Below are 18,515 nucleotides of genomic sequence, written 5' to 3'. Positions count from 1 at the left end.
CATCCAAACTATCACAACTCTGTGTTCAATAGGAAGATTGTTTGAAGTGTAAATGCACAAGTATGCAGTACTTTTTATCTCTTCAGAAACACTACTGTATGAAGCAGAGTGCTCAAAATATAGTGTAGTTTTACAATAGAATGAAAAATAGTTTCTATTGTTGAAAGCTTTATTATATGTTTGTACGCAATGCTTTTGTTATTCTCAGAATTGTTTTTAGAGGTTAGCAGATAAGGCACTGTAGCATGGAAAAGATGATAGAAAAGGAGGGGAAATTATATATCCTTGAGGGTTTTTATTTAATGTGTTTAGATACAGAGGGAATCTCGTGTAGCCCTTTTTATTTGTAGTTGTTCAGTGCTTATTGAATGGAGAAAGGTTAAACTGGAATCCTTTCCTAGGAACCTGGCATTTGCAATCTCTGCTAAATAATGCCTTAAGTGGATATAAAAGGAGTAGCTTGAGAGACACAGAGGGGGGGGGGGGGGGGAATCTGTTGCTGAAACAGGATAGTAGAAGTGGGCCATGATAAGATTGCAAGAGCCACTTTTTTAATGTCCATCTAGACTACAGGCAAAAAACAAGCAAGCAAACTTTCCCCTTGCCTTGGACAGGAAGAGGCAAAGTGGAGGTCTCCTTATGCTTTGCATCACAGATCCCATCAACCCCAGCCAACATAGTCTGTGGTTAGGGATTAAGGGAAATGTGATCCCAAACAATTGGAGGGGTTGCCTTCATACCGGAAAGCTTCTTGTGCCTGGAGCTCAACTTCTGCTTTGTATGAATCAGCCACTGCACTCTCCAGTGCAGGTCAAGAGCAGCTGGCTGGCTTAAAGGAACTACAGCTAGGCCATTGTTTGTTTCTTCTGGAGTGCATTGAACCAAAAAGTTTTAGGTCTTTGTCAACTATTGATTAGTTGATGAAGGCTATTAAAATCAGAGCTCATGCAACATGCTGATCAACTGCAGTGCTTTCTGTTTTATTTCACAAAATATGAACAGGTCATTCCATTGCATCAAAAAAGGTTCCATCCTCAGTGGGCATTGCCATTGTCCTGTGGCTACAAGAAGATGCAGCTTTGTGGGTTTATGGACTGTGATTAGCGAGGATACATTTTCCACAGATAGCATTGAGTTTCTAGGATCATTTGCAACTCAGCTCAAAAGCTATGTTTTTTTTAGCAGCTGACAAGTGTCCCACAAAGACAATGCCAGCATGTTATATTCTACCCTCTTTCCCCTGGGAAAGGCCCTTATTTCTGTTTTTCACAAAATTGCTGATTTTTAGCAAGCTCTACTTCCACAAGTTGTTGATGTTTGGATGACTTACAGTGCACTCCTAAAGGACTGATGCCTTTTAGATGGAAGGCTCTGAGGCTGGAACAGTCTGTCCTGCTAGGAAGTGCCAGACAGGATAAGTGGGTTGCTCCCCTCTAATTCTACCTAAAAAGCATTTTAGCTAGGCAGGCTGTCTCACTGGCATACCTTGCTATGAGTCGGGATGAGTGGCAGCCAGGCCATGTGGATTCACATGCCTTCTCTTTCTTCCCCTCCCCACTCAGCATCCTGCCCCCTTTTTTCCTTCTGCCCAACTCCTTCCAAGGTTGTGACATTGGCCTTGGAAAACAAGCCACTGCAGAGCTTCCTGTGGTGGCTTGAAGTAGGAAATCCCTGCTTGGATTTTCCCTCAATTTATAGACTGGGGGGTGGGGGATTGGTGTCTGCACCAGGGATCAAACAATTGTAGCTTTAGATGCCTTTAAGAAAATTCAAGGCAATTTAGAACAAAATTAAAACACAAAATTAAAACAGCTAAAACAGCTATCCCTTAAATTACAACCACCCTATAAAACTTTTAAATATTAGTAAGAACCACAAGGAAGGAAAGATGATGCATCTTGATGAGCCACAAATACAATGTTTTGCTTGAACTATCTGTTGAAAATAACACTGTCCCCTGTTTATGTGCTTTATACAGGTTTCCTTCAGCTGTCATTTCAAGGCTGCATGCAGCTTATTCATGTGGATGATCAACTGGTGGATTTGCATGCCATAGAACAAGGAAAGCTGGGAAGTTTTGCCAATGTCAGCATTGATATGTGTGCCATTATTGATCGGTAAGCATTAAACAAACAATGGAATGGTGGATGTAAAACCATAAGCATGTCAAGATGAAGGTGAAAAATAACTGTTTTTCTATATTTAGTATTAACTAATTTTTCTAGGGCTAGTCAGGTTTACAATAACCTTTGCAATATCTTGGGGTTGATCCAGAATTTGCTTTCCACTGATGGGAGGGCTCTGCTCATGGAAGATGCCTTTGCCTGATTTTCAGGGACATCCCCTCCCATGACACCACAGTTCAGCCCATTCATCAGCATCCCATGACCCTTTCTGTAGCACTTTCAAAGAGCTGAAGGAGCTGCCATGAAAAGGAGGGAGAGAGAAGTCCACTTCTGCTTGCCCAGTTGCACATGCCTGAACCCCATATCTCACAACTGGAATTCCCAAACGGTGTATGCAAATCAGAACCATCCACTGATTGAAATGGGCTTCTAGTGAGCAGAGCTCTCAGTAGTTGGTAATTAATGTTCCATGCAAGTTATCACAGAACTCTGGAGGCGAAGGGTTTGTGTGACAAACATATTGTGTGAAAGGACTTATCATATGGCTATTCACAGCAGGGGTTTGTAAATGTTTCTAGGAATCACTTAAAGATATGGAAGTGACTCAGCATCATCACCTTCATACCCCAGCTCCTCTGACTGCTTCTTGGCATGTCAGATTCCTACATAGAAGGCATTTGTAGCCACTCACAGTTCCTTAAGCCGATTAAGAGACTACCAACACCAGTTCTTTAAAGAATAATTATATGTTCACAAAGGTATTGCTCATCAGGATTTGCCATTGTTATAGTGGAATTGCCTCTTTGGTTATCAGCCTACATCAGCTAATGGTAGTAGCTCAAGCACCCTTGCTTCCTATGTGCATGTATAGATTTATTGAATAAAGAAATCCACATATGCCTCTACAGTTGACTGCTCTGAAATAATGCAGATGAGCTATTCATCAAGGCTTACTCTTTTCCTCCAAATGAACAGATGAGCCAGTTGGTGTCAGTATACAAGATTAAAATATAGATAATGTAACTTTGAAAAGAACTACAGCCCATGCTGTTTGTTCAGTACATATCTAGCACATGAAGCAATTTTCTTCCCCCAGGGGGATTCGTGGCAACTTGAGATTTATTAGGCTGTGAAAAATCAGTCTGCTGGAATGCTATTGCAATAGCAGGATCCCTGAAAGAACTAGACTCCTGTAAGGGCTATAACAGGTGTTTATACTTGCCCATGATAAAATCATAGCTGACTAACATCTTTAATGTTAACAAAAAAATTTAAAAGCACAAATTAAACCGTGTACTGTTCTTATCATTGTCCTCTGCTATAACATCTTTCCTTCTTGTTTAGTATAAAGAACAATGAATAATATGTATGAATATTGCACATGTTGTACTGCGTAGCTCTGACATTTCCATGACTCTCAGCAATGTTAGTGCAGATGCACAAGGCTGCCATGCATGGAATGGCCCTGACTTTCCCAGTGAGTAGCAGTTCCCAGCCAAGGGCAAATGCATCCTCTGACTTATTTGCAATGAGCAAAAGCTGCAGTTGCAGACATTATTCCAGCAGGGCTGGGTGAGAAACTTGCTAAGCATAATTTGCACTTCCCTGTTGGGCATATAAGCCAGAATTTACTGAATGTAAATTTAGTATTTAAATTTTTCTGAATCTTTCAATACAAATTTTAAAAAGAAGCATGCACAATATGCATCTGTTGGTGAAAGTGCACACAAAAAAGTACATATTATATTATGTTAAAGAGTGCATTATAAAATGTCAGGAGAAATTGCTTGAGAGAGCACACATATATTTGCAAAAGTGCATACAACATGCATGTATTTGGAGAAAATTCACATGAAAAATGTACAGTCTTTTGTAGATTTTCAAGGAAAAATTATATACAGTTATGAAAATGGGATTGAGAGAAACTAATGCTGGCATAATCAGAATCTGAGCAGATTCAAACAGATTCTTGACAGGTTCATCCATCATTTGAAGGCAGAACTTGATATTACTCCGGACATGAGAATGCTACCCAAAAGTGATGTCTAGTCTTCCCCTCCCTCCCCTGTAATATTTAGATACACCTACCAATGTCATGATGTCATCATGTTGGAGCATCACCCAACCCATATCCACAACTGTATCATTTAGAAGGAGTCCAGCATCTTGCTTCCACAGCTATGCATAATGGGGGATGCTGTTTTCAGCAGAAGCTATGTGTCAGGGACAAGATGTAGTTCTCTTTGAAGGGTCATTCTATTTGTCACAAATGAACTAAATGACCTATGTATGGTTCAACTTTTGCGGCACTTCCAGTGAGCAAATTTTGTAAGACTAACAGATGATGCTTTTGCTATTCTACCAACTATATCAACTGAGGAACCGATATGAACTGGTCACTGCAGGCAATAGGAAGTGGATTTTCCCAAGCATTAGGAATATGGGTCTCACTCACCAGCCATTGTGGGTACAAAAAGACATAAATAGCAAGCACTTGGGAGCCAAGGCTGATGTTTTCCGGCAGAACCATCACACTCCCAGTGCAATCTACACTTTTTTAAAAGCAAAAAGGTATGGGTCAAAAAAAAAAAAAAAAAAAAGCAGATGCCTGGAAAAGGGGGACTACAAAATGATCTGTGCCAGAGCTATCCTGCTTTATCCTGCTTTATCCTTTATTCTGATTCCTATCTGGCCAAAAACATCTGAGGAATTGTAAGGGAAGTTTAGAAACATTGATAAGATTAACAAGATTCCTCAGCAGGGGCTCACACAGGTCTGCCTGAACTGGCTAGTGTGTATGGGCTGGTATCTTGTGCCAGCTTGCACATTCAAGGTTGTGTGTGGAGGGAGACACCCCCCACCCCAATGTAAACATCTGTTCTCTCATACCTCTTGCTGCACAAATCCAGAAAGACAGCTATGATGTTGGGCAGAGGAGCTGGGTGGAAAGAGAATTCCCAAGCAGTAAGAATCACAGGCCTTTCAGATTCTTCAGAAAGCAATTCTTGCAGCTTGTATTTCCCGGGTCAGCACCCTTTACAAGAATACTTACAATGGAAGTCACACAATTGCCAAAGTGATCAATATGCTGTACAGCAAGTGACAGTTCGGATTCCTGCACATCTTTTTCTTATCATTGACAAACTGTGTTTGTTGTGGTAGTCCAGATGGTCTGGTTGTACATTAGGGTTGTCACACAGCACATTGCAGAGGAATTATTATTCACAACTGATTTCTCCCAGAAGCCTGGGGAAACTGGTTGACTGTGCCTGGCTTTCTCGAAGCAGAGTGCATATAGATTTTCATCACTGGGAGAGCACAATGAGATGCTAAAAGGAATTTTGAAACCTCCCATCCAATATGTCATTACAGATTATTTAAACATATGTCGATTTTAATGAAAATCTGGCAGTGTAGTTTAAAGACATGTGAAATAGCTGGAATACACAAACAAAATGAAGCTTCACAGCAACAGAACTTTTTCTGAGGCTGCTTTGCCAATGGTGTGTGCATATATTAATGCTTTGATTCCCTATTTGCTGCAAAGATTCATTGGCATGCCCTACTTTTTTCTTCGTAAATGCATGCAGTTTAAGCTATGAGATAGGGCCAGCACTCTTTTTGGTGGGATATCATTGCTTACCTGAAGGTAGTATATTTGAGGCCTCAGGGATACCAACTGATTGGCACAACTCTGCGAGAAAGGCATTTCTGAGGTGCTTTGATTACAAAATAAACTCATTTTTTTATGAACTACTAGAATGTAGAGGCCAAGCAATTGAGCTGTGAACCAGAAGTCCCAGGCTGAGATGCTATCCCAACCTGCAAGGCAAAGGCTTCCAACCTGCAAGGAAGCGCCACATTCTGGAAATAAGCAATCAGGATGCTGGGAGGATGGAGCAACTGCACTTGTATCTTCACACCATGGTATTATGATGTTCAGGTATCACAAGATGCAGGCTTTCCTAGGGGATTGGCCACAACATGATTGGCAGAGCAGACAGAGAACTTCTCTTTCTGATCCACCAGTAGATTATCCATTTCTACCCAAGCATTTTGCTTCTTTGTATATCTATTTGAGCATCCTAGACACAGGATTCAGTCACTGATTGATGGGGCTGAGATGAAATGTTACCTGAAATGCAGTTGGCTAGATGAGGTTAGGTGTTCCCCAGAGCAGCTTGCAGGTTCCAAGAAAGCAAGCCTCCTGAGTGATTTCATCTGTATTTTGTTTGACCTTCTAGTATGTGACCAATCCAACCCTTTTGCAGAATTGTACAAAATTATACAGTCACAGGGTGTAATGACCCTTTCAGTTTGACATGAGTCATTGACACATGTTTACAGGTGGTGGTGGTGGAGGAGGAGGAGGAGGAGGAGGAGGAGGAGGAGGGTTTGGCAAGGTTCATGAACTGCTTGAACTGACAGGGATACTGCAGTACTATGTATTAACAATGTGAAAAGCTAGGATTGATGCATGTGTATATATACTTATTCAGGAAAGTGGAATTGTTATTCCCTTTCCTCTTCTTGTTAAAAAAAGACTTTTAACAGTAACAAATAACATCCATAGATATCTTGCTTAGCAAGCAGCAACAACTCTAGAAGACCACAGGGGAAGAAGTCCTGGTTAAGTCTTCTAGGGGACTTTCCTGAAATCCCAAGCAGCCAAAGAAGCTGCAAGGTCAGAACCAAATAAAAAAGGCAAAATAAAGAGCACACCCAGCCCCCTCAGCCACCTTATTCCAACAAGAGATACAGAGTGCTGTTGATCCCTGACAATCTGGCAACATCAACATGCATCAAGAATACTTGAAAATATTTGTTACACTGCTCTGGGGGAATTACTGGGATTCGGTCTGGTTTATTCAAAGCCTTTGTTGTGGTTGTTATTGCATCAATAAAGCTCCTGCAATCTGAATCAGGGCTGGTACACTGTGGGTGACTAATATATGAGTAATATACTTTCTTTAGGAGTTAAATTAATAACTGTAAGAATAAAATCTGCAGCTAGTCGAGTTTTAGCATGTGCATTAGCCACTCTGCATTGAAATAAATATAGATAGTTCAAGGCAATATTTTAGAAAGAAGACAAAATGAATGGATAAGGTAGTCATTTCTGAGCCAGTTCTTTGATTTTCTGTAACTGGCTATGATTTGTTTCTTTCAACAGTTCTACAATAGATTCTTTTATGTGAATCTCATCTCAGACTTAAACCATCATTAAATAATCCCAAGCACAGCACTGAATGTCTTCTCAAGCTGGTCCAGTTTTTTTCACTCTTCACAAAGTTAAGTGTTCTGTCCCATGCTCTACATCACCATTAAATATATGTTCTAAAGTGGAGGTCAACACATTTCTCATTACATGTAGCATGCCACCCATTTGGCAATAGTTTCTGCTCCACATTTCTTGAACTACTCTGATGAAGGGCATGGCAAGGCTCTTTATTGGGATGCAGTGTGTCTTGGTGTTCTGCACATATCTCACCCCGTACTGAATTGGACTTGGACCGGACCATCTAGTGTCAGATGTGAACAGTGGGCTTTGCCTTGACCACAAAACATCCCCCAAATACAGCATTTTGCTTTTGATCCACTTCTATACAGAAACCATTCATTTATATACAGAAATTTAAAGGTGTGCACTAAGGGGGTATCCCTTGGGGTAGGGATTTAACATGAGCTTGATCTCAGGCAACCCTAGCCATTCAGAATTATGTCTGTTCCTGTTGTGTAACCCCACCCTGGGTTCTGTTTTTTCTAGTAACGGTAAAGCCTTGATGAGATAGTGTGAAAATGGGATGGAATATTGAAGACTACTTTTTACAGAAAGTGATGTTAAGCTCCAAACACACACAATTGATGAATTGGGTTCAGAGACTGGTTTCACTGTTTCATATTTATGCTCCTACTTTAGAAATACACAAGACAGAAAGAATTGCACTTTGGAGGTCTGTGTGTGCATGTAGATCCCTATCTGGGATAGAAAATGAAGGTAATTCTTAGGTAAGAAATTGTATTAAGCCTTAAATGAGTTTCTTCTGGGAAATAATAGAACAAAATCCCTCAGGAAAACGAATGTCAGATGTTTCTAGTTTAATCCTTGATGTCTTCCTTGAAGGGCAGCTTAAATGAATTAGCTGATATAGTCCTGGAGGTTAAAATGAACAGCTTTTCATAGATTTTTCTATACAGTGTTCCAAATAAGTTAGACTATAGCTTTTATATTGCAGACATAGAGGGTTGAAAAGGAAATTCATGTTGAGGATATTTCTACACAGGATGAAGTTAGTAGGAGATATTTAAAAAGGGGAGAATAGCAACCGCAAAATACAATCAACTACTTCCTTTTTGGTAATTGGTTGTGGGCAGAAAATACTTAAGTGTAACAGTCCAGTTTATTTGGCATTTCCACATTGTTTAAGTACATGCTTGCAGGAAAAATAAGCCCTTTGGGATGTCCTCAGATACTTCAATTTTTGAAAGACCAAGCATAATTTTATAAACTATCTAGCATTCAGGCTGAGCCAAATAATATTCCTATTAGGGTAGCTTTTTGGCATAAATGGACTAGCATGATCAGTATACTCTGTGGGAGTTGTGGTTTCATTCTGTTAAAAGCATGGCCTGATTTGCTCTGCTACTTTATATTACTGTCCAGTTAGCCAGTTTATAATTTAGTGAAGTTTGCCAAGTCCTTGACTATCTTAATTTAGTCTATTCAACTACTTTTGAGGACACTTTCAGGGATAAGAGAAACACATTTTTAGCAGTCAGTTGCTCACGGAGGACTTTCTTTGGAACTCTAGTGCCCCTTTCTTTCTAGGGCTCTCTTGTCTCACAGGGCATCTTCCTAGGATACACAGCAGGGTAGAACAGTCCCAAAATGCAAGAGGAGCACTTCTACCACTTTCTAACTGTGACAAAACCTGTTTTAGAAATGGTTAATAGAAAAAGCAGCCTCTGAAAGCAATTGGCCTACAAGTATTTAAGTCTCTCCCCCAGCGCATGTGCGCGCGCACACACACAAACATTTGTGAAAGTGCCCTCAGCATTTCAGGAAGTTCATCAGCCTATTATTTGTCCCCTTTCCACCCCACCTCCACAACTCTATAGACAAAGTTCTTGTTAGAACATTCACACCCATTCAAGTTCCCTGTTACATATACAGTCAGCAGCAAAACAGAGTTTGCCTCTGCATAATGTATGCAGTGGTCCTGAGTTGCTCAGGTTGTCTTTCTTAAACACACTCACACACAGACCCGACTTCCTATGTTCTGTTTAAATCCTTTGCCTACTATCTTAAAGTGCAGGCTTCATTGTAAAATGCTGAGTATATTTCACATATCAAAGTGGCAGCACTCGGAAGTTTAAAATAACCTTCCAAGCATTGTCTAGGCATTTTCTTGGCAACGGTGGCAGTCAGGATGCATGCTTCATGACAGCTTCTGACAGGTTCCATCTCTGGTACCCATTTCGGAAATCCAACCTGGAAATTGTCTGTCAGCTTTTGTAAAGGCAGTCAGGACTCTCGTTCCTCCCACCCCTTTGTTCTGTATCAGAAAAGAAGCAACCATATTATTCTACAGAGGACTTCTAAAAAGTGAAATACTGTTAACTCTTTGCATCTAACTTCCAGAGCAAGGACATTTAATTTTGCAATGCTGCTTCTCTGTGCGCCTAAAGCCAGTGGCCAGTGATTTAACACAAAACTTGTTGCAATTAAAGCCCATGTAAACTTTAGCCCAGCTTGATTATTTCTTCTTGCTTGTTTCACTAAAATGCCAGCAATTGATTAATTCAATGCCATTACACCAGCTGACCTTCTCAAAATCATTACATCAGTAAATAAAATTACCACTTACTTTTAGACTCAACACCAGAACAAATCCGGTCTTGAATTTATTGACATTGTTTCTTTGTGTGCTCTGTGGGCTACATGGCACCTCTCTCTCTTTTTCTCTTTCTCTCCCACATGCACATGCAAGCTCACACTACCAAGACAATTCTCCCATTTTGTCTTGTGTCTTATATATTAAATTTGTTCATCCAAAGCTCTGTCAAAGAAAATATCAATTGCTGAGTCTGATCTTTCATTACCCCTTCATTGTTTGGTCAAGACCTCAAAGAATAGTTACAAGCAGTGAGTTCTTGTTTTTATTTAAGCCTCCGTGATGGATAGCTTTTCAACTGCCCCATAAGTGTTAAAGGAACATTAGTCTCCACATGTAGATAACACTCCCAAGAATCAACCCATGAATATATGGTATTTTAATCCTTTCTTCTGGTTATTCACAGCTCCCCTGTGTACAAACTTCTCTCTTACACATTGACATAGTGAAGGTTTGAGTGGAACTACTTCTTTGATGGATAATTAATTTATTGCTTCCTCTTCCATTAATATTTTGAAGTGGACCGAAGCTAGGGATGAGAGAATGTGTGATGGTCAAGCTCATTGTGGATTTCCATGGATGCTTGTCTTACCTCATTCTTGATCCCAAAAGCATGCATCTTTTTCCCCAAATAGTAAAACTGCATTTTCAAATATGAAAAAGTGTACTTTTCCCCTTAGACATCTCAGATGTGCTCTTTTCCCCGGATGCTAAAACATACATTTGGGCAGGATGATGCATATCTTTCAAAGTGCATACTTGTGGAGGTTCACACTTACAAATAAAAGCTCAGGAAATTGCTATATATGTATGTATTATCCCAAGACAAGCTACAGACAACTAGGACTTCTTCCTTTCCACACTTTAAAGACTTTCAGACTAAAAGGGAAGAGATTTCTAGTGGCAGCCAGGACTATATTTTATTTATTTATTTATGTAAAACATTTCTATGCTGCCCCCATCGCAACAAAGCCTCGGGGCGGCTCACAAAGGATACATAAATACATAAATAATAATATACCAATTTAAAAAATTATTTTTAATATATATATATATATATATATATATATCTAACCTATATCTAAGGTTGCAGCAAGTTCATCTGCTTTTGAATACATTTGAATGTTTTTAATACGTTTGAATGCTTTTGAAAAGTTTCAGATTCTCTGACATCTCTAATTCTAGTTATGCTTTATCCATGAGACTCTCTTTGAAAACAGTTCAGAAGCTTCAACCTGTGCAGAATTCAGCAACTCGTTGCTTTTTCATCATGGTGGAGCCATATTACACTAGATTTACATTGGCTTCCTTGGCTACCACTCCTATTTCTCCCCTTCTGTAAGGCTGGGGTTCCTCACTGAAGGCAAGAGAGGAGCTCTGACTTCAGAAGAAAAAACCTTCTGAGCTTGGAACTCTCTCTAACATTGTGACATTGTCTAGGGGCAAACAGGATTGCTCTGTTAACCTCAGTATTAATTTGGTTCTGGAAGTAGCATTATTAGAATGCTAAGCACACATAATTGTAAATTATAGGCAAAGATACAGACTGCAGATTTCTTGGTATTTTAGCGTTCTGCTTCTGATCCGCATGATGCTCTAATCATCCAAACAATTGCTCATTTTAATGAGATGTAGTGTGACAATAAGAAGGCAGGACATTTACTGGTTATTGTGTACTCGGCCATACCCACCAAGAGTTTAGAGTACGGCTACACCATGTACCTGAAATCAAGATGGTAGATCCTATAAAGAGCCATGATCCTGACATTTTTCTCATTTGAGTTTTTGCAAAGCATAGTCTCTCACCCTCCCTCCCTCCCTCTCTTGCATAATACCCTGTGCTTGGATTAGCTTTAGAGATCTAATGATTATCCGATCCTGGTGTGTGTCATTTTCACATGTGTACATTCCTAAATTTTCTTTGGTCCTATTTTTGTTTCTATTTGCATATTTCAAATCCATACTAACATTTGCATTTAAGTGCATAACTTACAGTGCAATAAGATGATCCAAGGGCTGTCTATATATTTTCCTTCTTTGGAATAAATAACTAATAACCCACCCAAGCAGCAAAAGAGCCCAGCTACCTCCATGCAAGCCCAGACATACATTCAATATGGGGCAACACATGCTTTTGGAAATGATGGGGCATGAGAGGAGATTGTACCAGGGACACCATCTCTTTTCCTTTACACTGAACTGGACAGGACATCATAGCATACCCTACCACTCACCACACATTGGTAGCCCCATTGTAACACCTTGGTGGTTGGAGAGCCTTGGTGGTTGGAAAGCCATGAAGCTTTTCTAGTTGTTCAGAGCAGGTATTATATTACTGCTTGTCCCCCGCCCCCCAAAAAAGAAAATAATGAAAAACTTGCATGGCAACCCTCAGAATCGCTCATAACAGTGTGAGCATTTGAATTTGGATGAGTGTGGAATACATGCCAAGTATGGAAAGCTTTCTAATCTGCACATTAACTCAGATTAATTCACTTTGGAATATGGACCATCAAATCCCTGTAAGTGTCTTGGGAAATTCAAAGCAGTTGGTATCATGCTCATAGTTGTCTCCAACTCCTGGCACTGACCAAATCCCACTCACAGCTTCAGGAGTGTTGCAGATTCTACTACGCATAGAATGAGCTAAGAAGGGTGTGACTTGAGAATGCCTGGAATATCAGTATATTTTCCTGGACAGTCTGTGCCTATTTAAGTAGGTCTGGTCCATGATGTTTGTTTCCCGTAGATGTGCTAAACTACAATGGTTGTTTTGATGGGAATAAAATCTGTGAAGTTCATAACTTGCTTGATGGTATGGAGTGGATTTAGAGAACAGGTATTATAGGTCAGCTTTTAGAAGGAAAGGTTCTTTAAAAGATCTGAGATAGAATGGTCCAAATCTATGTGCATGAACAAACTTTTCAAAAGGTTATCATGTTCCTGCCTCCAAATGATTGGCAGTAATGAAAATACCTGATTGGTGATATTTCAAGGCCTTTATTTGATACACATTTGTCAGCCTTCTGGCCATGACATTTAACAAATACAGCAAAAGGAAACATATTAATAGAAATAAAGACAGTTCAAGCACAAGACTATGATTTTCATTTTTTTTAAATCAGTCCCAGTGTCAACTTGTAAAGCTGAATAGCTCAGGATGGAATCTAAAAAGAGCGAATGATATTTCATGTGTGACTGTATATTTACCTGAACTTTGTACTTACCGGGGGTTGGGGGAGGTGTGATATAAAGACTATTAAGCCCGTGTGTTCCCACTTTAAGAGAAAGGGAAAATATTCAGTGTAGTAACCTGAAATAAGAAGTATGCTAAAACATGCTGTTGATAAAATGATTTTGCGTTCTGTTATCAGAATCTGAGGCACCCTCACCAGCAGGAACATATTATAAGGTGGCTGCAAGTGATCAATTAAAAGATTTTGTGAGATTATAAAGTGGAAACAACCTGGAGTACAGAGTAAGGATGCTGCCGAACCATTCCCCCATGCCCCAAGCACGATTGCAATCGTGCCCGTCTTCCCTGCACAAGCACGATCGTGATGATGGCCATCTCACCTCCCGCCACCCCAAGCACGATCGTGATCACACGATTCTCATTTGGATTCTCCCTAACCCTAACCTCCCCCCCCACCCAGGTTACCCAGGTTAGTGTTCCCTACTGTATTGTACTTTGTTACTTTGTTGTTCTTTGTTACTTTGTTTCAAATTTTTGTAATTAAAAAAAAAAATTACAGAACAGATTAACCTGATTTACACTGAACCCTATGGGGAAATTTGACTTGGCTCACAACCAATTCGGGTTGCGACCAGAGTCCTGGAACAGATTAAATTTGTGAGCTGAGGTACCACTGTAATTAAAATAAATAAAATCTTTTGGAGGGAGAAACAAGTACCATTAGAAGCAATCCCAGACTGTTTTAGTAATTTCTATTCCATTACATTTCTTTGTGAGTCATCACTATTCTTTATCACCTTTGTTATGTCATCCACCTGTCCCAATTTATAGCCACAAGAAGGGAAAAGCTTTTGTTCATCAGGTATTGTGAAAAGGCGAGGTGTTTGTTTGTGTACTCCCATCCAGCACTTTGAAGAAAATATACCCAGAGGCAAGGGCGACAGCAACCTTTGTGAAGGTCTCTGGTAAACTATTATTTATGTGACTATTGTGATGTTGTTCCATATTTTAAAGGGCAGTATTGCCAGATTGAGAAACACACTTTAGGAAAATACATCAGCCGTTAACCTTATCTGCCTTCCCAACTAGAGAGCAAAGGGAAAAAACAACAGCGCCAGCAATGCAGTGACAGCACAAAAATCCATTTCTGGGACACAAAAAGCAATAAAATGCAATTCCTGGGTCTGTACTTTCCATCATTATTATTACTATTGCTTAAATAACAGTGCTCAGTCTTTACTCCTGCAAAAACTACTTCTCAAGGCAGAGGCAACTTAGGCTTGCCCTCAGTGTGCGATTATGAACAGAGCACCCACAACAATCCACTCCCATATGGGTGGGCGTTCATGTGACAAATGCCAGGTTTCGCAAAGAGGCATTTAATGCAGTGTGCTTCCATGCTGGCTACAGCAACATGTTGGAATGCACAACATATTCCATGAGGCTGTTTGAAACATTATGTTTACCATTTCTAAATATAATCAGTGGAGCCCAACTCACACAGGGGTGCCACAGCCCATAAGCACCCTGTTTGAATGAGGCCTCCTATTCTTTATTTATTAATCTATGTAAACATTTATGTGCCTCTTGCTTCACCATGGCATAGAGTTAGGATCCAGCAAAATGCCCTAGAACTGAATGGGGGAAGAACTTTTGCTCCTTCCAAAGGACTATCTCAAGTATTGCCAACAGTACTAACCACTGGCACTGATAGAACAAGCCTTCCAAGCCAACTGCTACAATTTTAATGGGGACATGATCTAGGGAAAGCATGACAGAGAGGAGAAGATGACAACATTGATTTCTCTTCAGATAGATACCAAAGGACCAGCCTAAATGCCTTGTGTGGATACAGTGTTGAATCCAAGGAACTAACAACGTATGAAGAAATTCAGAGATATAATAGAAAAGAAAGACAGAATTATGTCACTGTTCTCACCTACCTAGCATAGAGTGTTGCTGCAGCTGCTACGCTAGCTCCCTGTCCATGATCTACTATAGTTGAAACTATAGCACAAAAGTGTATACATCCAGATGAGCATAATCAAACTTTGTTTCAGTTCATTTAACATCAGAACTTTCCCATTTGCTGCTCTGAAGATGAGCAAATTTTTCAGGCAAAGGTTTCATATTCCCAAATTTGCATTTGGGGAAAAACAAAGAACACTTTAGAAATGGATGTGTTGAAGAATAAAATGCAAGTTTACACACTTGAGTCAATGGCAGTGGGGAATATGCATTTTAAATAGTGCACATCCAAATGCACACTTTTCCTGCTCAGACAATATCACAATGGAAGCAAACTGGACTGAGCTTTGAGGTGCAACTAATCAAGTCTCACTAATTCACCTCTCTTTATCAGTGATGCACCTTCCCAGTAACTCTATGAATAGTTTGATAACTAGGAGCTGCTTTGCGACACTCTTTTGGACCAAGTGCAGGTGAAAGTAATTACTTTTTGATGCCTTGAGTATTACACAACTCTTTATTATCAAATTCATTTTGATGTATTTGTTTATCTGAGGCCAGAATCAAATGTTCTGGTGTATGCAGTGGTATCATGGGACACAGTAGCTTCTCATTCTGTTCTCCCCTTCTTCTCAGTGATGTGACATCATCATGCTAGAAATTCTCCCATGGGTGGGAGCTGAACAGAGCACATACAGGGACGTTCACAGCATAGTAATGCCTCATGGCATGGTTTGCATCACCACCAGGCCTTGCAGTTGGATTAGGAGGCGGCAGCCACATGTCAGAGGATGAAATGTAAAATCTACACTGATGGACGCTCAGAGGCATTTTTATAGTCAATACGGAACACCACAAGACTCTTGATTATTGAGTATGGGTGTAAAATATGCTGAACGAAAGAAGGCAATTATTAGGCAGCTTTTGGCCAGGACTGCAATTAAAATCAACTATCCTCACCTTTGAAATGATCAGCCTTTATTGGGCCCAGATGTACTCACAGCATGCAAACGGCTTATTGAGTCCAAGTGAGCAAAAGCCTGGAGTTCTCAGCAAAACCTGTAATGACAACTGGAAATGTATTTCCACTGTTCACAGTTTGCAGTCTCCCTTAGACAATCTGCGGCAACCCAACATTTGAATCTGTTCTCTGAAAACCTGTAACCTTATATAAGCACTCACCCTTTCCCCTACTTCAAATGGCTTCAATTCATGCACTAACCTTTCTGCACTGGATAGCTGACCTGATTCTTACTTCAAAACCTATCTTCTCACCTTAAATATGGGTAACTATGTATCAGGGCAGTACAAATGAATGCAGCTACTGCTAATAACAGCCTACAAAAGAATGGGTGGTTAAAAACATTCAGAGGCCATTTGTTAAAAGGAGGAGAAATAATAACTTGCTCAGTAATATACCATGCTAACCTAATTAAATGTGTCCTCGGTCCAACATCTGTCTTTGTAATGAACTCGGCGCTGTTAGGGGTGAGCCATATCCTTTACCTTATGTTTAAATGCATGTGAATAACCTGTGGCTGACATTTGTAATGTTGCTGATAAAGTATCTGAATTTAATCATCCCCGATGCAGGCAAAAAAGGGTTTTGTCCACTATTATTTAAATTCAAGCATGCTCTGTCTGTCCTCTGCAAAGTTATCCATTGCACATTTGGTGCATTTGAAAACAGAAGAAATAAAATGGGATAGAAATGTTGATGACCACAGTCCTCATGTGCACCAGATGTGTCCTGCAGATGTCAATGGGGCTACTCTATTGTTTGTGATATTCTGATTATGATTATTACCTGGGGTTTCAGAGCACTGTTGCTTTGAAATTTGGGGTGGCTGTTTCATGTTCAGAGTCCAATTAGGCTTAAGTTAAATTTAGGTCGAAATGTGTCTCATCCCACTGACTTTGATAAAACTGAATGAGTTTAGCAAACTTGACCTATTTGGCTTCTCTATTGGATAGCTCCATCCACTGAAATTAATGCACTGAAGGCATAATACTTAATGAAACAAGCAGGGAGGGTAAGAATTTTTTTTCCAGTCAGTTTTGATACAAATTTACCAGAATTTGCTAATTTCACCATATGTGGAATGGGAAAAAAGAAATGCAGGAGAAAGTAAAACTGGCAGTTTCATCCACACCCAGAGACAAGCAGACACTGCTGAGAAGGTACTGGAGTTAATATGCATTTGTAAATGTTGAAGATCATTAGGGCAGAAAGGTAGGCTATTCTTGCTTTGACTAGAGGTAGATTTTTGAAGGTAGAAGATGAGGCATAATAGCAATATCCTTTTTGGCAAAGCAGAGATATGCATGCAGCCACTATAGACCCACAGCTGCAATATTTATTTATTTATTTATTTATTTATTTTGGAAAACTTATATGCCACCCCATTCACATAAGCTTCAGGGCAGCTTCTAATCCATAAATAAATACAATCAATAGAAATACCTAAAATACTGGAGACATACTGGCAAAAAAAGTTTAAAATCAATAAATAAAATCAACAATTAAAATAATGTTTAAATAAAAAGGTCTTGGCCTGGCGCCGAAAAGCAAATACTGACAGCGCCAGGCAGACCTCTCTGGGGAGCGCGTTCCATAAGCTGGGCACCACCGCAGAGAAAGCCCTCCTCCAGGTACTCACCCTCCTAATATCTTTCATGGAGGGCTCCCAGAGAAGGGCCTCTGCCGCCTATCTCAAGGGACGGGAGGGCACATATGGACACAAGCGCTCCTTTAGGTAACCAGGTCCCAAGCCGTTAAGGGCTTTCTAGGTTATAACCAGCACCATGAATTGGCCCCGGACTTCAATGGGGAACCAGTGAAGCTGAAGGAGGACTTGAGTCATGTGAGCACAATGCCCAGTCCCCATCAGCAACCTGGCAGCTCTATTTTGCACCATCTGTAGTATCCGGACTGTCTTCAAGGGCAGCCCCACGTAGAGTGCATTACAGAAGTCTAATCAGGAAGTAACCAATGCATGTGTCACTGTCACCAGGCAATCGTCCTCCAGGTAGGGACGCAGCTGATGGATCAGCCGAAGCTGAAGAAAAGCACTCCTCGCCACAGTGGTCACCTGAGCCTCCAAAGAAAGCTCTGGGTCGAGGAGTACTCCCAAGCTGTGGACCCTGTCCTTAAGAGGGAGTACATCTCCATTCAGGACAAGGTCAAAGTCCCCCACCCCGATGCCTGACCCACCTACCAACAGGACCTCCGTCTTGTCTGGATTGAGCTTCAGTTTATTGGCCCTCCTTCAGCCCATTACCTCAGCCAGGCACCGGTTCAGTACAGCCACTGCCTCACCTGAACTGGTT

General features: G+C 40.4%; 1 protein-coding gene across 1 annotated transcript in view; it reads left to right on the top strand.

The window, feature by feature from the left end:
- Window positions 1-18,515, top strand: part of CNTNAP2 (contactin associated protein 2) — an 870,382-nt gene that overhangs the window by 386,499 nt on the left and 465,368 nt on the right. Inside the window, exons 11-12 of the mRNA XM_044419123.1 lie at window positions 656-679; window positions 1,979-2,117. Of these exons, the coding sequence (XP_044275058.1) occupies window positions 656-679; window positions 1,979-2,117 (163 nt within the window). The remainder of the gene's footprint in view (window positions 1-655; window positions 680-1,978; window positions 2,118-18,515) is intronic.

Source organism: Varanus komodoensis, unplaced genomic scaffold (genome assembly GCF_004798865.1).
Source record: "Varanus komodoensis strain SLA01 unplaced genomic scaffold, ASM479886v1 scaffold10, whole genome shotgun sequence".
Taxonomy (NCBI): domain Eukaryota; kingdom Metazoa; phylum Chordata; class Lepidosauria; order Squamata; family Varanidae; genus Varanus; species Varanus komodoensis.
The sequence above is the reverse complement of the archived record's forward strand: the minus strand, read 5'-3'. Positions and strand labels throughout refer to the sequence as shown.